This window comes from Stegodyphus dumicola, chromosome 4, assembly GCF_044657685.1.
Source record: "Stegodyphus dumicola isolate Sdum_Otavi_A_Nest chromosome 4, ASM4465768v1".
Classification (NCBI taxonomy): Eukaryota; Metazoa; Arthropoda; class Arachnida; order Araneae; family Eresidae; genus Stegodyphus; species Stegodyphus dumicola.
This window is the reverse complement of record NC_140771.1, coordinates 124,236,548-124,263,212: the sequence shown is the minus strand read 5'-3', so window position 1 is coordinate 124,263,212 and position 26,665 is coordinate 124,236,548. Positions and strand designations below refer to the sequence as shown.

The window sequence follows — 26,665 nt, the reverse complement described above, 5'->3', positions numbered from 1 at the left end:
ATTCCCTGTAAGAAAAGTTCTTTTTGTGTCATAAGCTATAAACCTACAATAAATTTCAAGAAGTCAAGGGACTTTGCTGTATATCCTGCATTACAAGATGCATATTTTGCACATTATACAGACTTAGTGGAAGATCAGAGAATGAGAATTTATTATGAAACTTCTGGTTTGACATTTGCTTTATTAAAATCTTTGGCATGGATATCTTTTTAGTGAAATTTAATGTAATCTGCTCAGATTTACAAAGCAAAGCATGCAGACTGTATTTTAGTTATCAGGATTGAAACTAATTAATACACCTGCAAATTTATTAGCCTTGTTAGAATCATTGATTTTTAATGATTCTAATTAATGAAATTCGTTTTCTCTTTTTACTTAGCTTATGCGTTCAGTAGAAATATTGCATGCATAATTGACTGAAATACTTAATTTCATAAGCAAAAACGTATTTGCGGTGGTAAAATATATCTGAAAATCCAAATTTAATTACGTAAATTAATATTAAAGGGTGGCACAACAAAAAGTATTATGCCTTTCGGTTTCCGAACAAATATGAAAATAAATACCTTAAAAATTCTTCATTTGGTCACAAAAAAAAAAAATTAAAAGAACTAATATTAGATTAAGGAAAGAAGAAATCTGTATTCTTTAGCCAAAAAGCCTGATGCGTAATTTACGAGATTAAAAACTGATCTAAATTTTTCCGGGTCAGTAATGATATTCGAAAAAATCTGTTAACATAAGATAAACATTTTTAACAGTTAAAAGCATAGTATCAGTAAACAAAAAATAAAATATTCCTCAATAGTTTTAAAGGCAACAACAAGGAAATATTAATGCGCATATGTCTTATAACATACTGGAAACTTTAAAGTTTTTTTAAAGATACTTATACTTTTAAAATATTGTAAATAACAAATATATACAATAAGTATTTCTGCATTTTTTTACCAGTATCTTATCTTCCAGTTTCATTGATATAATTTTATTGATTTCATTGATTTTTTGTTCACAATCAGAGTAGAAATTAGAAAATTGAATTATGGAATGAAAACAGTTAAAATACAGTTTATTAATAATACATTACAATGCAACATCACTGTATATATTTAGAAGCAATACAATGGAAATTCAAGTTTTATAAAGTTTGGAATACTACTTGAAATTCTGAATGTGATATATGCAACTACACAGTAAACAACAATAGTGAATTATTCAAACTATGTGAGCATTTCATTCGAAAACATGGCATATTTTTCATACCAACAGTATTTGATATATATGTATATAAACGCAACACTGAGATAATATATTCAATAAACACATATCATATGAAACATGTTGGGCAGCAATATTTTATAAAACACATGCAGAAGTCTCTTTGCAACGTTAACAGCAAATATTTAAAGAAGAAAATCACTTACTTGTATTAAATAATTCTAAATAATCCATCATATTTTACCATTTTTGATTAATTACATGAATTAAAAACGTCTGTCACTAAATTCATTGAGCTTAGTCTTGTGCAACAAGAGTTTGTAGAGCTTACAAAAACGATTACTTTTATTAAAGATGGTTATGACATAGAAGTCTTAAAATGAACTCACATTAATGGAGAAAATTCTGTAAAATTAGCACCTGTGCTGAAGTCATAAATAAAAATGCATACGAAAAAGAAGACTAAATATTCATAAATATTTTTCATCTGAAAGTATGTAGAAGTTTATGGTCCAAGTTTATGATACAAAGTTTCAAGTTCTCTCTCTTTTCAGTAACTTAAAAGTCACAATTTATATCAAACATATATACAAATGGATTCTTGTAAATAGTCACAGCATCTGTCCATAAAAATGTTTTTTTTTTTTTTTACCATAATCTGAACAAGATATCCCTGATACACATCGTGGAAAGCTTGAAAATGAAGCTCTTATAGCAGTAGCCCGCCTTCGTGCCTAACACGGAATTATCTTCACACCTGTGTGGGTTCTCCTTCTGCTTGTTGCTTGTTGAATCCATTCCGCAAGGAATGTTCCTTATCGCTTGACACTACAATATTAGATCTGGAAGTAAGGGTTATATTTGTGGATGGCTCTAGTTCATTCCGAGGGTTTTGTTCCCGATTCATCTGAGCTCTGGAAGACCCACTTCGGGTATGTTTCGGGAAAACGCTGTTCTCTACGTTCAATTGAGCGTTGACTTCCATTCGGGCAGCACAAGTGAAAGCCTTCGCAAAACTCTTCTTAAAATTGTCGCTCAGAAAAGCATAAAGAATGGGATTCATAGCAGAATTGGCATATGACAAGCACCCAGCTAGGAGAATGATGGTCAGGCCTAAGTGGCCTTGGCCCTGCCTTGGAGGTAAGAGAGTGATGTAAACTTGAGTTATCCAATATGGTAGCCAGCAGATCACATATACCGTGATGACGGTCAGAACTAGATAGGTAACTTTTCGGTGAGAACGTTTTTTCTCTTTCGACCTATTTTTGGGACCTACTCTGCGGAGTTTGCAGATAACAAGGAAGTAAAAAAGCAAGATTAGAACAAGGGGGATCGCAAAACCTAAAGTGAAAGAATACAGAGTAAAAGCCTTTTGCCCATTCATAAAAGCACTCTCTGGCCAGTAAATATTGCAAGAAATGGTAGCTCCATTCTCCAAAATATTGGCGTAGATATAAATTGGAACCATAAGTAAAGCTGACACAGTCCAAGCAGTTAAACAAATAAATTTTGCGATGAATGGTGTCCGATACCTTGGTGAGGATATTGGATGACAAACGGCGACGTACCTATCAGCACTCATCACAGTTAACAACAGACTGCTGGTGAACTGATTAATAGAAGTAGTCGTCATGTACATCTTACACATAAATCTACCGAATGGCCAATAACCGAATGTCATTGTAGCTATAATAAATGGTAAACCCGTCAGAAACATCTCGTCAGCCAGAGCTAAGTTAAATATGTACATGTTAGTAACAGTCTGCATTTTAGAGAAACGTAAAACAACATAAATGACCAGGGAATTTCCACACAAACCGACTAGAAAAACGATACCGTACAATATTTTCGCGAATTCTACAACTATATAAGGTGGTCTATATGAAGAAGTCATTCGAGGATAAGTGAAATTACAGTCAGTGAAATTAAAATCACTGAAATTTGTGAAATCACTGAAATTTCCGAAGTCACAACCGGAAAAATTGCTTTCAAAGAATGGTATAGAAGTGACATCTTCGACAGCATCATCAGCCATAGCTAATCTTATGGTACCTGTTGCCGTCACTGATTAGAACACTAATTATAAAAAAAAATAGTAGGGGGTAAAAAATGTTAGTCTGTAAGATTTTTAGTCTCTACTCTGTACCCAAGGTACTGAAATATCCAAAGTAGATCTCAGGTATTTGGGAAGCTTTAGATCCGCTGTAGAAGAGCAGCTGATGAGAAACACTGGCTCACTGCTGGGCGTTTTCTCATCTGAGGAGTGGCATGTTCGGAACAGGGGAGTCCACTACTCCTTCGATCGGTCGCCACGGCTTCAGTCAAAACGTATGCAGCGCCTCCCGACGGCGGCTCCTACAAAAGAATATAAAAATATCAACAAAAATAGAAAAGTAACAACCGGATTATGCGTACTGTTTTTCGAAAACGTTCGCTTCGTCCAGCTGCCTCTTTCGGTAAGAGCTGATCTATAAACGACCTGCTTGTGAAGGAGAGAGGTGGAATAGTATAACCGGATATGTGTTTTGAACTGATAAAATACGCAAAATTTATGGATCGCATCAGCAAGAAAAAGGGAGTCGTTAGAGGTGTGTTACAGATGCGGTCTTGTCTATATTCAATTAATGTTGTCAAAAATATCCTCTTTATACAAAAATATCATGAACTGTTTTTCTCGAATTTGGGATTTCTATAATGATTAATCGACTGAAGTAATATTTATAAGCGATAAATAGAAAGGATGAAAACCTTTTAAGAGTGTTTTATTATGTTATTCAGTTGTAAATTGTTATTTCCGTTTATAATTCCTTATTTTCTATTATCATTCTTTATTCCCTTTAGTTATTCTTCACCGAATGTATAACAATTAAATAGCAAATAACACAAAATCATATATGTTACAAATGCACATTTAACATAGTATAATTCAATTGCAAATTCTTTTAGGAATAATGAATTATAGGTGTACATATAGACATAAATTAGCTATTAATAATAATGGTGAAATAATTTATACTCCAAAATATAAATATATTACTAAAATTATTCGTTTTATCAATGGCATCTATCAGTTCTCAAGTGGTTAACACTCCTGAATATTAAGAGAAACGTGAATACCAGCCGGGTTCTCTTAAAAATTCCGCTACGAAAACAGCCGTTCCCTTGCGCAAATAACCTTTGTGCGCTTTGCTATATTCCATTAACTTAACCTAACCATTTTTTTTAACGCAAGAAGATTATCTAGCACTGAAAAAGAACTAAAGTATACGAAAATTCCTTAAAACCTGTTGGATTAACGAAATCACCTTGCATATTTATATGTATGTTTTTATCGAGAGAGCAAAATTCATATTCCCTACCTGCTTTTCATTGTTATTCGTAAAGAATATTCGCAGTTAAAAAATTTATGATTAATTGAAAATAATGCTAAAAGTTAAAAGTCTTGTACTGAATTTAAAAGAATGTTGATTTTCAACAGACTATTAAAGAGGAGAAAGCCACATCTACTCCTTTCAAATCAAATAAGTATGCAGCTTAGAAATTTAAGCTTCATATTTACTGGTAATAGCTTTACCATAACTTATTATTTATTTATCAAGAAACAGATTCCGAACACAGATTGTTTTTAAACTAACAACTTATCTCATGAGTAATAAATTTTTATCGCTTTACTTATCAAGCACAATTGTAGAATCTAAACAAGAGTTACCAAATTTAAATTTCCAGAAATTTAATTGTGAAAAAATATTTCATTTCTATTCAGAAATTTCACATTAATTATAATAGTTAAAGAAGAAATATAACTTTCAAGAAACATTTGGAAAGAAAGAATACTTAAATATACTTAATTAAAGTAGATAAGGAAATGTAACTTAAAATATGCTTTAGCGCATTATTTTTCTAATACTGAAATCAAATACCGTATATACCTGCGTATAAGTCGAGATATTTTGGACAAAAAAACGACTTCAAAGTGGGGGGTCGACTTATACGCGGGGCCATAAAAAATTAAAAGAATCGGAAGTTCAAAAATTTCTTTATATAATGCAGTTGTTTTCTTCCCGTACTCAAATTGGACGACTTATGAAATAAGTCACTTACTTGAAGTAATTTCATGACTTAAATTATGTGACGAACTAATCACAGAGTTTCATATTTTAACTAGAGTAAGTTCCGATTAAACCAAAGAATTTTCGGCCCCCGGATGTTAAAATTCGGTTGGAGGACTGCGTTATTTCAAATTTGATGGTATCCACTCTAGGTATCGTTGTTTTTTCACATTGCGCGAAACAGACATGCGTTCATGCAGATTCTTCATTATTTAATTTCTTTAATAAAGGACGATACTATTTGATGGAATCAATTTAAAAAGTGATACCGTCATTTATATAGAAATTCGAAGCAAAATTCCCTTTCGAGACTAATTGCCTTTCTGGGCTAATGCCATTTTGGGTATATTTAAGTTAATATAATCAACATGAATAACATTTTATATGCATTATATATGATTTTATTTAAATATAGATTACACATAACACTTTCTTAAAACTTTATATTACTGTGCATAAGAAAAGTGCATATTATTTATATATATTTATTTAAACATCATCGAAAGACATTTATATGTTGAATTTTAAGACAAAGTAAGCCATTAATGAATACGTAAAATAAATCTATCGGACACAAACTATCTCAAAAATCAATAATCTATTATTTTAACTGTCGTATATAATATACTATCAGAAATTCGTACCTAATTTCACATCTATATCATTTTAAAATATAAGATTGTACTATTTGATTTCAGTATTAAAAAAATAATGCGCTAAAGCATATTTTAACATCTGAATAACCCGAATATGGGCATCTGGAAGCCCGAATATTGAATTTAGAAATTTTTCATCATATGTTTCACATCTTTAAAACTTTGACGAATTTTTTATTAAGAGATTCAACAATTTTAAACCGAACAGCGGCATCACACTGTACGGAATAAAATATTTTATCTCCAGCGTGTGCGTCTGTCTACCGAAAATTTAAAAGATATACTGTTTTTAAATACTACTCTACAGCTTAATAAAACAGTTTGGAAATGAGCTAGTGGGCTTCATCAGTGCTGAGAATACTAGCTGTTTTTTAAAAGATACAAATTTGTTTTGTTGTGGATTACAGAAAATAAACTACTTACAACACCATTTGACAATTCTTTGAATTAAATGGAAAAATATTTTCATGTTTATTCATTTATATTATAAGCATTATTGAACAACGAATAATTCGAATAGAAAAAATAAAGTCATTAAGTGAAATTACGTATCTGAAGCACCGAATCGTAGAGAAATAGTAAAAGAAGAGAGTAATTTGTTTTATTTCTGACGAATTTATTCCAGTTACACAGTAAATGTTATTTTTATAATTTTAACAACAGTTATACCCTCTTCCATAATCAAAAACATTTTTAATAATCTAAGAACGAAATAAATAATTTGTCAGTGCAATTTTAATGACGTCTTGTGAAACAGGTATTAAAACTTTAATGCATATTTTTATCAGTTAATAGCTACTATTAAATTTTTCAGTGGAAAATTGAGTAAATGCTTTACCTTTAATTAAGTACCCACAAACACATTAATCTACATAAAAGATTAAACATATGTTTTTGCGTGTTAGATATAATATAAAAGAGTGGTCTTTATTTGATATATTCCAACCTTAATGAAATGAAAAAAAAAAATCCATACTTTCTTTTATTAAAGTATGACAACTACGTTTGAAATTTCTTCAATTAAATAATGTTTCCTCATTTAAAGTCTTAATAAACAAGTTTAGTAACATGTTTATTAGGATACATAATTCGAGCGTTATCTAGAATGGATGACACCGGCAAAGAATTTCAAATTGTAAACATGACCAGATTCTAAAAACTCGGATGTAGCTAGTTTGCTGAATGCAGCCAGTCAGATATGGAATAAATTATTAAAATTCAGCCATCTTATGTGCTCAAAATTTGTGGGCTTTATAAAGTGTTACTCTTTGTATAACTCCCACGTTAGGATTTAATGCAAGTTGGGATTTAATGTAAGGGTATATTTTAGAAACGATTCAAAGTTCTCACATCTATGTTTCTAAAGGAAAGAAAAAGCCACAGAAAAGAGAACGGATAAGATCTAACTTGAGAACATTTTAGGTGGACACTAAAACATGCAATAAAAGGCAGAAGATATTGCACATGCAATTGTCATTGATACTGATGTGTGTGTGTATGAAGTTTGAGTATATTGGTAAAAGAAATCCTGATTATCTTATCTGAGGAAAAAAATATATATCTCTGCGTGATGTGTGTGTGTATATGTGTCTAAGAAATTCTGTAAATATGGTTATGATTAGAAGATATTTGATGATGATAGATTGAAGATAGATTGATGAGTAGAAGATGAAGTACATAAAATGACTTCACGAACCGATGTGGCCGAAAAAAACAAGGCATAATTTATTTCTGTAGCCTAATTCTCGATACATATTCTTATTCATAGATCATTATTGTTCCGATACGCATCCCACAATTTTATATCATTTAATTTTAGAGAATGGGCGATGGGCGAAGCGGAAAGATGGGTAGCACGCATTAGCAGGAGCAAAGAGAAATAGAAAAAGGACATGCGTAGAAATCTTTCTGAATGTTGTGATTCTTTTCAGACAGCGAACAGACTAATAACTAAATTTTGTTCTTTTGTCAATTTCTTCGTAAAAACAATCAGTATAGCTGAAGGCGTGCTGATCTGACTTGTTCTGGCCTGTAGCTACATCTTATTAATAATTACCACTACTTTATAACTATAGAGTCCAGTAAATAGAAGCCAATCTCATTCATTAGCACTGTTTTTACCTAACAAATCACTTAACCTGATCGAGAAAATTTAGAGATTTTCGGAATGATAATTTGAAACAAATTCTTCTAAATTAATAATTTTCTGATGTGAAGAGAACTGATTACAAATTCGTATTCGAAATCTCGGACAATTTTACTGTTTGAAAATGACATTTCCGTCTGACCGCAAATAATTTGATAACGTACAGCATTTTTCTAATTGTCATTTTTTCCCTGTAAGAGATCTGTATAAAAAAAATTAAATTAGAGCGTTTTTACTAAAAGGTACCATTTGACTAGCAGTGTTACAGTCCGAAGCTACAGATATTATAGTACTCAACTGATACATTCCTTAAATCGGAACCATTGGTCTGTTACTAACCATTCAACAGATATTAGACCTTCAAGATTTTTGATACATCAGACACCCTGAAAGGACTGTTTTTGATTCAAACATTACACATATTATGTTTACCAATTTCTAGCGATAGCATGATGTTAACATGATGCAAATGATGTTCTTTCAGAAATCTCTAAATTTACTTCTTAAAAGAAATTCTTGTTGAAAAGCGAAATTCACCGAATATATATTTATAATAAAAGTACCGCTTGTAATTTAGAAGCAGTTTTTGATTTTTAAAATAAACAGTTTGAACACTAAACATAACGAAATAAAGCAAATATTTGCAAAATTATAATATTTGTTTTGCTTTTATTTTCAGAACCTTACTCTTATCTGCTTAAATGCTTAAGAGAAAATATTACTTAATAATGGATGGGAAATGGCGATTAATATGGTTTAGTGAATAAGAGAACCTACTTACGTAAAATAGTAGTAAATTGTAACATTTTCTGCAATGAACTAAATGACTGAGAATATAGAAGTCTAATTATTAAATATACATGTAAGTCATATTTGGGAACAATATTCATATTCTTGAATTAGTCACCTAATTAATTTCTCTATGGCTTATAATAATTTATCTCAATCTTATTATAATTAATTTTAGTTTGTCTATAGATTTATACATCTTTAAAAGTTTATGATGGAAAATTGTTAATTAAAATCCAAACGATCACTTAAAGATTTTAACAGATTTCTATCAATTTAATGAATAATTTTGATTTACATTTATAGGAATGAAACCAGTTTTTTTTTCTTTCATTTTTCTTTTCCTTCTTCCTTTTTCACCGTGCGATATATATATATATATATATATATGGCAGGGATTTATCCATCGTGCAAAATAAAACTTTGACGTATTTTTGTAGTATAAAACACTAAAAAACAGTGCTTATTGAGAAAAACACTACGCCGAAATTAAATAAAATATGCCTTAAAGAAAATTAAACATTTTTATAGGAAATGCTGAAATATAAAATAAAATGTTTACTAACATGATTGCTAACTCTTATATTAAATGTAACGTGTAGATATTTCGAAATTACAAGAAATATCCTGAATGGAAGAATTTAACATTTGGGGACTGATTTCGCATATTCAAATGAGAATTAAGGTTACGTTGCTTCAGATTACCATAAATAAATCTAAGCATTTAAAAACAATAAATTATGGGAAAAAATATATTCATATAAATTCTTATTAATTAGGCGCAGCACGGTAAGCAGATGGCGTTAATGATTTAAATTGCGGCTCTGTTAATGATAGGAAATACTATATATGCACCTCATTTATTACAAACGTTTTTTGTTATGTCATAAACTGTAGTGCATATCACTGTATCAACATCTTGATGCTCACTATAAAATAAATATACATCTTTAATATTATCTATGATAACACAGAATCAACAAGCTTTAAAACTTCTAAAAATTCTAAATATTGTTCTTACTTAATCTGTGTTCATTATCATTGTGTTTATATTAATATTTCCCTATGTTCCCTCATAATAAGCTAGGCTAGATCGTTTTATTGAATAATTAGTTCTGATTTTCCTACTTTGATTTTGTTCTCAGGGACTACTTATAAATTTAAAAGTAAGATAAATATATGACATATTTATTGTACTTAATAGCAAAAATCAATGTTTAGGTGAATTTTTAATTTTCTTTAAACAAAGATCAGAGCGTGTTTACATATCTTGTGAACATTTTCAAAACCGTTTAATTAATGTTTAAAATAAAGAGAATATTTTATTAAATGTTAGATCTTATAGCTCCTATTGGACCATGCATCGTGATTTCCGTGATGAAAGAGCTTATTCCTCTTCCAAAATCCAACTTGGTACAAAGAATCGACCAACAACAACGAAGTAAACATGAACTGAAATTCAGTCAACTGGGGCTTCGCTGGGTCAGCTAAACATTTACGAATACGCAACTGAACCTTCTCCGACTGGATACGGCTTAAAACATTTTATACAAGTGTGAATATATATAATCATTTTTATGCCTTAAGCAACAAAGTCTTATGACTGAAAAGCCTTGGTATGAACGAAACTAAAAGTATCAGGCAAGACACGACAACGGTTGAGCGATTAATTTGTTGAACACTGGTACTTCGACCTGAATTCGATTTCAGACGAGCGGATGGCTGTATCGACATTTTCATTGTTTTCTCCATGTGTGACATAAATATGTCCGAATTGTCCTTAGAAAGTGCTCCATTAAGCCATCCCTTCCCTTAGGCATATAGCCCTTAAGTTGTTTGCCTTGATCAAATAAGCTAAACCAAATCAATACCAACAGGCAGCAATAATTTTTTGACATTTTCCAGTTTCCTCCGTAATTGCTCAACAAATTTTGCTGATTTTCCCGTGTTAATGTTGTACATATATTATATACGACAAGATATGCTAATAGTATTGGACGATATTTAGTTTGAGAAAAATAAAAGACTTGTCATCTATGCACGTAATATTTACCAGCCTAGAATCAATATATATGTATGTCAATACTCTTTCAAATATGAGATGTTTAACTAAATTTTAATTATTGCATTTTTCGGTTTATTCCCTTAGCCCTTTTTCCATCAAAATCCTTCAGTTTGCTTAACCAAAGAATATGTATTGTTAAGAAGGAAAGCTTCGCAGCAGCAGGAGTGCCTCCCTCCGAACGAAAAGGGACACAACTGCACATGCGTGAAATATCTGTCGCCAAAAAGCGCCAAAGCTCGAAGCTGATGTCGAAGTTCGAACATGTTCGACGGTCACGTTTATCAAGAGTTTAAAGCTGTGTGACTCCATTTTTCTCCCCTACATATTGACAGATATAAAATCAGACATCAAACTGCGATATGGATGATACAAGTTCAACTAGTAAAGCAAAAAAGCACGAAAATTCAAGTTTAAATTATCGCGAAAAGTCAAAGAACGATTCATCTTAACCCGTGTTCCTCAATTTCCCGTGCAACGTGGCGAAGGTGGAAAATCTTGGCCAGGTACATCACAAAGGGGAAAATTCTCGCCAACAGTTCCGTCGCCAAATCCCTTGGTCGCCTTCCCTCTTCTTTCTAGCGGCGTAGAAGACAAACTGGTTTACATTACGTCTATGGAGCCTTTCCTTCTTTACATAGACTTTCTTTGGCTTAACTGCTTCTCTAAGTTTATAAGTGCTTTAGTTCCAGATGATTACAACCTAGTATTTAAACAGATTGCTTTTTTAAAAAACCTAACAGTAAGTTTGGGGGAGTTAAGTAATGGAACTAAAGAAGAGAACGAAATATTGTGTGTATGTAATTTCCTATATATTTTGATTGTAATTGAATTAATATGGCAATAACTTTAACTGATAAGTTTTCAAGGTTTTTTGTTATTTATTTATTTATTTATAATTTTAGAACTAACAAGTTTTGGTTATTCTTTTTCTATTCATTCTTTGCTTCCGAAATGTTTAAGGTATTATACTAATGCTAAATAAGTAGGAAAAATATAAAAAAAAAATATTTATTTATTTAACTGTCAGTGCAGTTGTTATTGTTGTCAAATGCTAAAACTAACATTATAATAAGTTTCTAACATTAACCCTTAAAACTTAATGCTGTGACTGTCTCCCAATGAATATCCCGCTATATTTTGCCAACAGTTCGCTGAAGCCCGCCTCCATTACAATTTTGTATTACTTCACTGATGTTGATTTCCAAATCCGATAATGCTTTAGGCTTATTTCTGTAAATCTAATTAATAACATATTAATTGTGAGAAAAATATCACACTGGTATGTGAACAAAACCCTTTAGAGATAACTGATTATCCTTCAGGGAAAGAAATTTGTGTCGGTTGCTAGTTTCTTTGTGGTTGCTCCCACAGTTGATGGTGGTCCACTGTTGAGTGAAACAGACTGTTGTTATGAAACTACACTGCATTTTATTTATATCCTTTGGAAATTACTTGTCCTGTGTAATACAACACACAGGGTGTCCTAAAAATAGCGCCAAAACTCTGCACAACAGATTCTTCGTTGGAAGTAAATTTAGAGTTTGGCCGCTATTTATGGGACACCTTGTAGATTTGTCCACCAGGGCCAGGAAGATTAAATATCTGGACACAGGTAGTTCGAATACATTTCATGCATAGCTAAGCAGATGTGGCTGAAAATGAGTTTGGCCATTTTTACTCATGTACATCAAGATTCGAATTAGTTTCTTAAAACTTGCTCCACGAAGACATCTTCCCCACAGTTCTCGTGTGCCCAGATCCTTGGTTACGAACTCTAAAAGAAGAATAATTTCTGAGGCGTTTTAGTCGGAAAATAAAGCGTGTGTGTTAGTTGAATAGGAAAGAAAATATAGTTGATTTCTATGTGTGCGCAGAAGAGTTTACCTAGTAAAATAGACTATCTATAGATTTTCTTTTATTTGTAACTATTTATTCAGTGATTTGATTTCTTTAAAATATACAAAGTTATCTATACAATATTTCCCGCTCCTTTTGTCAAATAGGCGGAAGAATTGAAAGTTACAATCGTGGCGAACAAACGGACTGTAAACCGGCTTTTTTGTTTTCTTTTATCTAAGAACACTTTTGTTTGTTTCGAATTTTTTTCCCTCTTACGAATTTCTTCCATTTCGGTTGCAGCAAAAGCTACGAAGCATGGAAAATCCGTTCGCTTCTTTTCTATCTCTACCCAGCAGCTGCGGGATTTCTCTTTTATTTAGAAGCGTGAATGCAGAAGGCTTTGGAATCTACGAACAGTTAGGTTGCTCACGTTCGAATCTGAAAGGCCGTATTTTCCACCGAAAGCCTTTTTGATTGAGAAGATTGTGTGCATATTAAATAAGCAAGTGGAATATATATATATTGTTTCTGCAGATTTTTATGTTTGTTGTGAAGGAAGCAATGATAGTGTTGGATATGCAGGTAACTCTCGTATAACACGGTAGATAGGTTCCTAGAAAGTCCGTGTTGTATGAGACACAGAGACAATATAAAAAGTGTGTGTGTATTTAATTATGGCAAAGCACACTAGGGCTATCTGCCTAAGAGGGGGATGCCTTTCGTGGAGGACTTTCTAAGGGAAACTGGCTCGTATACACGTTACACATGGGGAAAACCACGAAATCACCCATACAGCCAGCCCGTTCGCGGGATTCGAACCTCGGACCGAACTACCAGTGTTCAGCGACTTTACCACACGGCCGCTGGTGGGCCCGACAGTATAAAAAGGAGGGTTACGTTCACAATGCTTATTAAAAACAAATATTTTTAAATTAAACATAAACAACTTAATTTTTATTAAATATATATATGTATGTACAATACAAAACAAAAATATTACATATTTTAATTTAACGCAACTTGAGTTAAAAACATTTCTTCGTTGTCATTGCTCAGTATAATCAACACAGAACGTTTTTTCGGTGGAATGATATCGCTTTCACTTACCTAATTTCTTCATTTAAAGCTCTGGCATTTTCTTCCCCCTTTAAAAAATTGTAATTTTACGTTGCTTACTATTTCTTGCCGGGTCATTTTTTAATTTCTCGATATAGAGCTAGACAGTTTTGCAGCTCCCTTTTGAATTTTCGACTATTCTTATTTCAGCGGAAGGGTCTGCACTCAAAAAAAAAATAATAATAATAAATAAATAAATAAATAAATAACTCGAGATTTTCAGCTAACAGTAGGCCTTCCTTTAATTTGTTTAATTTTAAATTATTAACTTCACAATCTTCATCAGTGGTTGTATCCTCAGAATCGATTTGATTTACAGCTTCGGATGTCATTTCCACCAACTCCTCGTCAATTTCTTCTTCTCCTAATAAGTCTTGAACGTCATCAATAGTCATGTTCACTAAATCTTCGTCTTCAATTGATTTAGCAAGTTCTAATATACCAACAATTTCCTTTTCTGACGATTCACGCACGTTTTCTGTTTCAACTAAAGAGGGCTATATCTTATAACATGCATTTAACGTTGCTTTCAGTTCTTTCAGCGACAAAGATACGATGTCGATTCAGTTCTTGATTGAAAATGTCTTCCAAGCTTTTATTACATTAATCGATTTTGAATCCGTTACGTCTAAAATCTACTGTAATGCTCTTCTTATGTAATATGTTTTAAAGGTGTAAATAATACCTTGATCCAATGGATGGAGTAACGAAGTAGTGTTAGGTGGTAGGAACAGTATTTTGAGATTAGGATGATTAAAATCTTGTGGGTGACATGGAGCATTATCTAATAGTAATAAGCGCCTTGAAGCTTTAATTGTTCTGCCTTAAATAACGTTCCGCGTCTGGCACAAAACACTTTAAAAACCAATATTTAAATATATTTCCAACTACCCAAGCTCTTGGATTTGCTTTGCAATATACCGGTATGGTGTTTTTATTTACGCCTTTAAGTGCACGAGGATTTAAATATCTGTAAACTAACAAGGGTTTTGTCATAAAGTTCAAAGTCATACTGCACAAAAATAGCATTAGACAATTTTATACACTTTTTTCCGATATAAAGGTTCTATTTGTTCTATTTTTAATAAGGTTCTATTTTTGTTCCATCAAAGCCCAGTTTTGTCGGCATCGAAAACTTGAACTGCTACGTATCCTTGTTCTTCTATAATATTTTGAATGTTTTCAGGAAACGTCCTAACAGTTACATAATCAGCTGATGCAGATTCTCCTTGAATTATTATGCTATGAATTGCAAAACGCTTTTTGAAATTTTCGAACCAACCTTTACTTAACAGAAAGTCTGGGTTGACAAATGGTTCTCCATGTTCTTTGAGGTGCTTGAAAATTTTAAGTGCTTTTTATTTAATGATATTACCATCCAACGAAATTCTTTTTTGACAGTATCATCAATCCAAATGCCTTTTCAATGAGTGCCTTTTCCATCTTCTCAATTATTGGCGCCCCCGGGGGCAAACTGCATGTTTTGCGGATGTCCAAGATCCTTCAGCAACTGCACCTCTTTTTTTTTTTTTTTTTTTCATTTTTCTTCATAGTTCGGACTGTTTCTTCATTCCAATTAAAACTTTTTGCAATGTGAGATGCCTTTTAAAAGATGGTCCAAGATTTGTATCTGTACTTCTAAAGAAATGAATTTCCTCTTAATTTTTTAAAATCATGATCGGACATGTTTGGGGCTGAAACTCAATGTCTTAAAGACGAAAAAGTTATCCTTTAACATACCGTGGCTCGACGCAGACTGCCGACCAGCAGCGTGAGACAATTTTTTTTTTTCAGGCCATGGAGACGAGGATTCGAATTTTGGAAGCCGAACGTGCAGGTTATGCGTTTTAAAGCGACCTCACGTTGTTCACCTTCTGCTATAGTGAGGTTTCTTCATTGTTATCTGAGGACATTTGTTCATACGGGTCATCTGAGAACATTTATTCTTACGGCTACCGGATCTTGGAAGACAACTGGCAGAACTTATGAAACACGGATTTTTATGTGTTAAATGATTGTATGGGTGCTTTGCACAATATGGAAAAATTTCGTGAGGAGATTGTTAAATTTCTTCGGATTGCTTGGGCAATTTTCTTATCGTGTTAGAGCGAAACCGCGTTATAGGAAAGCCGTGTTGTAGGAGGGTTCTCGAAATTTATGAATCGTGTTACAGAAATCAGTGTTATAGAAAAGCTGGCTACCTGTAGTTAAATGTTTTTTTTTTTTTTTTTTTTAATAATCAGTGATTTCAAAACTCCTTAAACTGCAATGCATATTATGTTTAATAATTAATTATTATGATGTAAGTTTTCACTGTAACTTCTCCTTTCCCTAGCCCTCAAGGAATGCAATAAATGCCACTGTAAATGTGCAGTACCACTTTTGTGTGCCTTTTGTGTTTTGTACACATTTCGAATGTTTAGATTATAGCTTCGGACAGCCATGTCTTCCTCTCTTACTCACGCCAGCTCTGTTTAAGTTTATATTACGGCTTTAGCGTCTTGCTTGCCGATTCTCTAAACTCCGACTACGTTACTGACATTCCAAATTTAACCTTCGGTTATGTTAATTTAAATACCGCAATATAGTGGAAGTTCGTTTGCAACACAAGTTGTGCCTTTCTGTTCAGTTTAAGCGCAAATAAAAAGTGCGAGTTTAACTTTCCTCCGACTTTTGTCGACTGTGAATGTTTCAGACTCAGCGGTAATTATCTGTCAGTATAGTAGGGTCTGGAGGATTGTCACTCAGACTTCTGGGATCACTAAAGCTCTAGAAGATATTTTCTGAATTCTTGGAAAATACTTGACAATAATTCGCGTTTAACATTGAAAATAACGTGCAATAATTTTTATTTGTCTATAAGTTACAATTATTCCTTGTTACTGTGCATGACGCACAGTTTATATCTTTCTACTTTCGTTATTTTTCTAGTGTTTCTCGTTAATCCTCTAAAATTTTCAAAGCAAAAATTATTATACTGGAGCTAGGGGCTAGTTGTAACATGCACATTACGCAATGGCCTTTAAAATGTTTCATCAGAATTTTATTAAGCATGATTTTCATAATGTGTCCTATTATGAAAGCACAGGTAGTGCCCTCCGAAACGCTGAGAGGCCAGCTAAACAATGAGTAATGAGAGGCTGCATGCAATTGCTTGCTTTTAGCTAGTTAATGGGAAAACATTTATTTTGCAAATTTTGAAATTAACGTATGAGAGGTATTTTAATAGGTTTTACTTATTAATTATTTCATGTATTAAGTTTCAAAATACAGCTTTGTTTTTAAAAATCGTAGTATTTTTTTTTTAAATTAACAAACTATACGACGGAGCAAGTAATAAGAAAATTTCGAGGCAAGTTGTAACATACAACTTACCCCGAAGTTTTGCTTCCTGTAGTTAGACATTTTTTTTTTAAATGTTAACATGAAAATCACTTGATTCTATCTATGTTTTTTTTCCAAAAGAGTAAAATCAATTTTTTATTCTCGGAGATTAAACCTCTTTCTGAGGCTTCTTCTCGGAAATACTCTAACAGAGCCCAATGAAATAATAAAATCTCTCACTTAAAATGATATAGCCCAAAGCAAACCATTAGGAAAATATGAAGAAATAATTAATAAAAACGAAAAAAAAAAGATAAAGGAAAGGAAAAGGTTAAAGAAAAAATTCCAAAAGAAAAATGAAGGGATAAAATGGGTAAAGAAGAAGATTTTGAAGTCAGATACAGATTCTGAAAGATAAAAGTGCCTTTGCGTAACTTCCAGAGATGTCTACAACAACTCTGATGAAGAAGAATGGGCACAATGCTTAAGTTGCAAAATGTGTGTACACGTTAAATGTGTGAAAGGAAACAATTTATCATGTACTTGCATTAACTGAATTTCTGATAAAAACTTCATTGATTAAATAATTTTACTTTTGTTTTATTACAGTGCACTTCTTGATATCATCCATTGTCATTATAGTATCTGAGTCTAATAGCAGCAATAATAACGACAATGTTTAAAAAAATTGTTGGTCAGTAATAATAACTAATTTATTTTTTAAACATTGTCGTTATTATTCGCTTCAGATCTCTTAAATTTTGCCTGAAGTCCGGAGAAAATTTAAACACGCGAATGTTTTGATAAAATATTTCTGTCCCTAAAATCAACAAAATTTCAGAATGTTTGCTTTGTGCATATGACGAACGAATAGTTAGCAGTTATTATTAAGGACCCGTCAATACGTTTAAGCACATAAACAGTTTTCCAAAAATTATTATAACTAGTATCTAGCTTCTCTACAGAATAAGAGAATTTAATGTAATTCACATAGCAGTCACTGACAGAGCTGTTGGAAATGCATGTAAAAATAACATTAGCCATACACACTTATTAAGTCTATACAGACATCAAAATAATCGGTTTACAGAATAATGATTTTATTTGTTGAAAGGCATGCTAAGGAACAATAAAGAAAAATGTGTCAGAAAAATGATGAGTTTCGAAAGATGAACTATGAACTTATGAGAGCGTGTATTCGTTGTAAACATCAGAACTTATGACAGCGTATATTTGTTTTAAGCATCAGAACTTATGATGGAGTATATTTGTATTAAGCATCATATCTAAGAAAAATAATGCTAACAGTATACTTCATTCTTCATTAGTTATTTTCTGTCAATAGTAATGCTAAATTAAAGGCTGGATTACAAATGAAATTAAAATCGGATGCAGCTGTTAATTTTGACATATTGACACATCACTAAAATTAACTGAGTATGAATTACATTCTACCGTCTAAGATGGCAACAGAACTACTTTTGTATGTTTTAGTACAGAGAACAAAAATGCACCTTTTTCCTCCATAACATTTTAGATTTTAACGTATTACGTTATTAACGATAACGATATCGATAACGATTTACGATATTAACGTATTTTAACGTGTTACGTTCATTTGCAAAGAATAGTTTGAAAACTGTTTCGCACAGACATAAACATTAAGTATTTTCATATAATTACAGTTATATCGTTCTCAATCTGCAACAAAATTTCACCGTTTATGGAAAATTTCTTTGCTCATCTCCTGGCTTTGAAGACGGCTTACTGGCAGATATCAAGTTAAGATAAATATTCTTCCTTCCAGTATTACTGCAGATCACGTATCCGAAGATAATTTTGAATACTAAAAAGCTTTACAATGAGCACTAATTCAATGGTGCTTGGAGGAACCTGAAGAAACAAAACTAAATGATGAAATTGAGATTGTTGGAAAAATTATTTTCATATTGTGATAAGCTTCAGTATAATTCACAAAACATGAAAATTAATTCTGTGTGGATAAAGCTGTGACCCTACTATATTCTTGGATGTATGGTTTAAGGGATTTGCTCATTAACAAGAGCTTCAAGTTGTCGGGGTAATTGTGTCCTCGAAGACGACAATCAAGAACTGGTGGAGGAATATGGACAGAGAATTGACTACAAACTATCTCATGGATCTGCTCAGAAACAAAAAAATAATAATAAATTATGGAGGAAATCTAATCCGAGGAAAACGAGCAGAAAAAGAAAATTCTCTTCAAATAAGAATTTAAGTATGAAAAAAAAAACGTGGAAAAGAGTGAAAATGTTTATAAAAAATTAGCTCAAGAATAAGGCTGTGGCACTGCGAACGAGAATTTGTTTGACGATAATACAACCTCACATTTCCCACGAAATCCTCAAAAGGAGGCGAAAGCATCTGTCAAATGATAGATTCGTTGTTAAACTCGTGCAAAAAGAAAAGGAGCCAATAGATGCTTTTCAAAAGTAAACTATGCAAGTTGAAGGCTCAGTGAGCCAATAGTTAGCTTGCAGATTTTTTTCAAAAGTAAAATACAAGTTTTTTTATGTACTTTACTTTAAAATTAATATTTTTTTTTATATTCGCAGTCATTTTATACAAATAATTTTGGGTCGAGAAACGAAAATTATGGGCTTATTTTTTTTTTTTTTTTTTTCTTATGGGAAAATATGCTTTGCTGTGGATTGCGACGGATTCTTGAACAAATTATACTCGTAAGCCAAGTGAATAAGTGTGAAAAGTCACTGTAGTGAATAAGTTTCTAAATTCTATAAACGAGTTAATGATATTCACATGCAATTTTATTTTTATAATCATAAAAAATTATTGGTTTAGAAATATTATTAATTTTCATTTTATACAAATAATGTTATTGTTTGGTTATGTGCCAAAACTGGAAACCACGAATTCTATTATGTTTCTGTGTATACGATCAGCATTTCGGAAAGCGTTGTGTCGATCAACCGTTTCCGTGACATCTGTGAAGCAGTGTTTACCATGTCATCTGTTATCCTCAGACATCTTTGTTCTTAATTGATATTTCGATTTTAGTTACTTACAGTTAGTAACTTTTAGTTATAAAACAGAAATAATGTTCAGGACATCGAATATAATTATTTCAATTACGTTCGAGCTTCTGAACACGATTTTAGTTTTATAAAATACTTACGAAATTTCAACGTTTAGTCTTATAATTGCTAGGATGATTACAAAATTCTAAATTTAATTCCTGGAATCACAAGACTGTATTATATGTTAGAATCGTAGTTAAAAAATGGTTTGTTAACTTTTAAAATTGTCATAACACATACATTCTGCTTCGTATAAGCACATTTTTTATTTAAATGTTATGTGTAAGACCGAAGATTTCAGAAATAAAGACCGCCTAATGACTTTCATAGACTCTTTGTGTATGTCTCTATTTTTAATTTAAGATTTTAGACATCATAACTCTGCCGAAAATCTATCAGAACATGAGAATTTTAAGAGCTGTGATTTGAAAATAGTAATATATGCTGAAATTTCTTTCTTCCAGTGAATTAAAGAATACGTAAATTTAATGTTCATGATTCTTGTGGCGCAAATAAAATATCTATCAAGGCAAAATAGCTCAAAATTCAATGAATTTAGTGCAACGATCAGTAGCTTTAATAAACAATTGCATTCGAACTTCTGAACTTGGTATATTCTGTTAAAGTCACTTCCCTAATTTTCAAACGTTCTCCACCACAATTTGAGTTTTCTTGAAACTTGCTCCTATACTTAGACATCTGGTCTCTTGAAACTACCGAAACCACTGCCTGATATTCGCAAATTCAGTAACACAGAACAGTAACAGATAGTTGTGCACGTATCGCAATGCACAACTACTAACGGCTACCAAAAGACAAGAGTTATTTTCGGAGAAACATTTCAACAAAGATGCAACAAAGATCACTGCTTTCAGTTGTTTAAATAAGAGAAAATAAATGTGTTCTTTTTATATCAGAGGACAAAAAGACGCATAATCAAATTTATGTTTTGTCGAATAAAATAAATATTTTACTATTAACATGAATAGGATTGAATCAGGTCATACATGAAAACGCGTTCAAATGAAAAATATTTAAACCCTGCTTCACGGTATTTCTGAAGTGCTTGTTGTTCAGCTCTTATTCAATATATTTTGTGATTCCCTAATTGTGTTAAATAAAGCGAAAGTAATATAATTTTCTGCAAATTATCAGAAACAAATTAAATTTAATGGATCTAGACTAAGATGAAAATCCCTAAAGTATACATTATCAGTTCTAAAGGATTATAATGGGAATCCTATAGAAATGTAGTTGTAAAAGTGAACAAAAGTTACTGATTTCAGCAACCCCCCTCGAATAGCTAACAAATTACCGTAGGCTCAAAATTGCGATTTTATTGCCATTTCCATTTACGAATTCTCGATTTCATGAACTATTTTAATAATCTTTATTATTTCTAAACTTGAAAATGCTTAGTTTCTTTTTCACAAACGCTTCTAAGTATTATGGTAATTTTATTAGCAGTTAAATTTTGAGTTAAACTTCTTTCCTGTCAAATTCTTAACTTCATCTTACTACTTCCGACCAGAATGTAGTTTTAGAATCACGTTGGAATACATAATGAGGAGAAGCGGTATTTAACCGCGAAGTTCTACTTGCTGAGAGAAACAGAGTTTCAGATTAGCGAGCGTCCGCCTTTTTCGGCTACTCTCAAAGCTGTTATTACGCTCGGCCGTACTCAGGTCCTTAGTAGCTTCGCAGTCATTTCGTGTTTAAGGGGCCAACTCCATTAAAACTTTGATAGCTTCGGCTATATCTCTTTAGTTTAGATTAGTTTTAGTTTACTTCTTAACCTCTTAAATTAAAGCCCAAGTGTTGGCTTTTATTGTACACTGCAAGACGGAGTTCTGTCAAATCTTATTTGAATAATAAAGGGTTATTTACTCTTCGATCTTGTTGTTTCTTGTCACACGAACTCAAGCGATTATTCGCCTATCAGTTCTTAAGATTCTTCACGTTCAAGAATAACTTAGCATTTACAAAGTGAGGAACGCTACACGCTTTAACGTAGAAAACATTTCTTAATGTGCATTAGAAAATACTATGTGATTATTTAATACTTTGCACAGTTCTACATCGTAATTTATTTTGTTAATTAGGGCCTTAATTTTGTGTGGAGTCATCTTAAATTGACTAGGAAAACCAAAGTATAGGGATTCAAAGATTTAGCTTTCGCATAATTAGTTGTAGAGACATGTAAGAAGGGAGAAACAATTTAGTGTCAAAACACATTTTAAGTGATAATGACTGTTTATGATAAACAAATTTATTCATGGGCAATAAAACTATTCCAACTGAATTCACGTAAAAATTGCAAAAGGTAAACTGCGAAAACATGATATAAACGTATGAATTCATAGAAAACTACTAGTCAATTTTAATCTAAAAATATAATAAATTCTTCATATACGTATATATTTTTCAGTTAACATGACATACCGTATAACGGCTATTGGAGGAGTTAAAGCAATGAGAATCATAGTAATATTCGTTGTCAGGACTCGTTTCCAAGGTTTAAACATAGAACCCTTCAACTGCAGATGTGTAAACGACGAAAATGAGAAGCCAAATATAAGGTAAGATAGGCCATAAGAATGACTGGAAAAAAGTCAAGCTGCAGGCTCCACCTATTTATGAAAAATGAATAAATATGAAATAATTTTCTTAAACTTTGATGGTTTTAAGACGGCTTGAAACTGGAATCATTACCTAAAATCGAAAAAAAAGTATGAAATGGCTCTAGAGAATCTATTCCGCCAACGGAAGGTGTTTCTTGAATAATTCTGATTGCAGATAAAGGAAAATGCCAATTTTCTGACCAACAGTTGTGGGTAACAAGGTATTTATGACTTTTATTTTTCTTAACATATACTCCATGTGAGTTAGCGTGAAATTTTAAGGCTCTCTTAGTTTGACCAATGTTAATTTAAACAGCATTGGCAAGGAATCCTGTATTACGTTATTAATGCTTAGGCATCTTATCACCCATAATGTGAAATTTAACAGTACAACTTTGAACCCTAATCTAAGTTCGAGAGAAGAAGCTACATTGCCTGAAATTCATTCTAACCCATACATTTTCATTTCAGAGGTCGACAAAAGTGGCCAGATAGTCATCATGGTAAAAACACCAAGGTTATCACTGAACTCTTAAAGGAAGACCCACATAATCTGATCTCTAAAGACACTTTCGTATATCTCAGAAATAAAAACTGCCCGTAAACCTTTACGAAACCTTCCGGCTTACTTAAAAATAACAGCTTATCCCATCTGCTGCGAATTGTGCCATAACATATGCTCTACCTGAGATTAAAAAAAAAAAAAAACAATTATTGCATTCCTCTCTCTCGTATCAAATTTAGGCACGCTCTCGTAACCCTTACTGAATATTTAGTTTCTGCATTTTCGAAACTGTTAATTAAATAATACTTGTATTTTATAAAATTTAACAGAGTTTTAAGAAAAGCAAAATGCTCGTGCAAAATTTATTTTTTTGAGATGACATTATTACTTACGCGTTGAGTTTTGCGTTGAAAGGTGCACTCAAATGTCTAGAAACAAGATATCAAGAACTTAATTTCTCCTGTATCGAATTCCAAAATAAATATTACAAACAAATTGAACAAGTAAGTATGGGAAACCCTCTTCGTCCTTCCTTGCTGATATTTGTACGTATCATTATGAACCAGAATTATTTTACATTTTAAAATTCCCTGAGTAGTTTCTATACGTTGAACATATCTTTACCCTGTTTCACAATTACAAAGATGATTTAAATAAAGTTCTTTCAATAATGAACTCGACAGATCCTGCTGTTCAGTTGACTTTTAAACAGAAGACATCCAGTTATGTTCCCTTTTTCGACATCTTGGTCACACGCAACATATCCAACATCAGTCCTACTGTTTACAGTACACATCCATCTCTTTGCGTTCTATCACAAGTGAATTCATGTCATTAACTAAAACAGAAATTAATTTCATTCATTCCTTTTCTGTGCACTTTAAGTCTATTTCTTCAAATAGGCTCTTGACAAAGAACTTGTAAGATGTGTCTCTGTTATTTCACATAAACTAAATTAGATCCTACAATGAAACCGGCAAGTTCTCGCACAGGCGTGAATTAAATACCAGCGCAGAAGAAAAACTGAAATAAATACTGCAAGAGCGCACTTAAGTTTACGCCTAAGAAGTGGACTCACAGGAATCTACCCGGCGTGTTACTAATCTGATAAAACCAAGAGGCTTACTAGCGTGGCCGCGAAATAACAACGAAACATGCGATTGGCTAGCGACACACGCTCTGAATATACTGATATATTCACACGGCGTTTAAATAGCACTTCACTTAACTTTAAATTTACATCCTGGTGAGAGAATTTGAGGGGAAAATTAGAAGTTTAGAACAGGTAATCAAACTTAAAATAAATTTGTTATGGAAAACCCTACAAACTAAGTTACTTAAAAGCAGTTGCTATTGATAGAAGCTTTTTACCTAACATTATTGACCAAGCGGTTAAAAATTTCTCATCTCAACATATTTAAATATAACTCTCTCTTTTAAGAAATAACTAATCAGTTGATGAATTAATTGAAAGAATGATAACATTCTGTTGTCATTATATAGCAATTTATATATATATATACATATAAATATATCAATTTATGATTAAATCTAAATTTGCCATTAAGTATTTTTATGTATTGAGACATTATGATTTTTATATAGAAGTTACTGTTCTTAGGATTTCATTTCAATACACTTCGCTGCATTTTAATTATATTAGTAGTAATTACAATAATATATCAAATATTTCGAAGCTTTTGTCTAGACGATGATCGGAATGCGAAACGATTGCAGTTCCAATTTAAGACCTACTTGTTACATCAAAAGCTTTTTGTTAATAATGCATAAATAAAGTTTCTTCTTTTAACACTGAAATCTAAAACAAGATGAAACAGGAAATATGAATAACAAAAGAAAAAATAGTTTAAACCGCTATTATTCCAATTACATTTATTAGATTAATTATGAATAGTAAATCATAAATCTCCAAGCATTTATATGTTTCAGTGCGCATTTGATAGAAAATAGTTTAATCCAGCACATTATTAAACTATCCACAATGTTGCTTTTTCAGAATGGTCTGCAAACATCATTAAGAAATTGCCACTTCATATAAAGCATCTGAGAGTTTCCTGGCTGTTAGTTGGATGCCAAGCAAATCAGCGCAAAATCTATACTGCTATAATAACTAGTCGCTATAAATACTACGGCTGCTCGTAAAAGAGCACCTTAAATATCATAATAAGAAAATATCTCGAAAGGGAACATGGAGTGGTGCTCTCCTGCAGCATCGTAAAACGAAGAGGTGAACCAGATTACTAGTGCACAGAGTGGGGTAGTGATTTTAATGGTACTTCCCGGCCGGCTGAGGGTCACTGACTAATTGGAAACTAAAAACATTCTGGATAAGCATAAGGCATTTAAATACTTCCTGTATAGTAAAATATTTTCGAAAGAACCAAAGAAAGTATCATTTAATGACTGAACGTAGAAATTCGTTCTAAGATTTTTCCCGAATAGCAAAATGTACTAAAAAAATTATTTATGGGATTCATAGGAAATCTTTTAGGAGCAAGGAAATTCTTTTCTTTCTTTTTTTAATAATAAAAATATACGGAAAACATGATGTTGAAGAATTTATGTGAAATCTTTAGATTTTTCACTTCTTTCTCTAGATGTGTATTTAGCATTTCACCTGGTGTCAATAAAATCAGATCATTTTAGTATTTTGATTCACAAATATTATTTGTAAATATTGACTGCTAACATTACTTACTAATAAAAAATAAACGCGCATTGTGTTCTGAATTTGAATAAGAATTCCATATTGAATTTTATTTTTGAGATTTTTACTACTTTTTAATTTTAATATGCCTTTAATTTTTTGAAATTGTGTATTCTGAGCTCTTCATATTGCCCCTTTTTAAGCACAATTCCTTTTCGAAATTGGGCTCAAAGTCATATACATTTTTTTTTCAGATAGAAAAAAAAATAATATCATATGATGAAGAAGAAATGAGTGTTTTATTTAGATTAACACATAAAATATATCTTCATTTATAAAAGTATTAAAAATTACTTCTGTTAGTTATGGAAGGAAAATACTGTAATTTACTAATTTCCGAGATACGATGCTTACCTTTCTTATCAATATATTTTATGACGAAACTAATTAGAGTGAAGATTTAAAGAACTACGACTTTATACGACTTTAACAAAAGTCACCTGTGCGTAGTTTATGTCACAGTTTTAATACA

The 26,665-nt window shown here is 31.8% G+C and overlaps 1 protein-coding gene across 3 annotated transcripts in view; it reads right to left on the bottom strand.

Moving 5' to 3' along the window:
- Nucleotides 1–1,052: 1,052 nt before the first annotated feature.
- The window catches only part of LOC118197587 (somatostatin receptor type 2-like), a 378,592-nt gene continuing 352,979 nt past the window's right edge, over nt 1,053–26,665 (bottom strand). For all 3 annotated transcript variants that reach the window (XM_085815400.1, XM_085815401.1, XM_035369116.2), the window contains one exon: nt 1,053–3,573. In XM_085815400.1, coding sequence (XP_085671526.1) covers nt 1,970–3,253 — 1,284 coding nt within the window. In that variant the 5' untranslated portion in view covers nt 3,254–3,573 and the 3' untranslated portion in view covers nt 1,053–1,969. The remainder of the gene's footprint in view (nt 3,574–26,665) is intronic.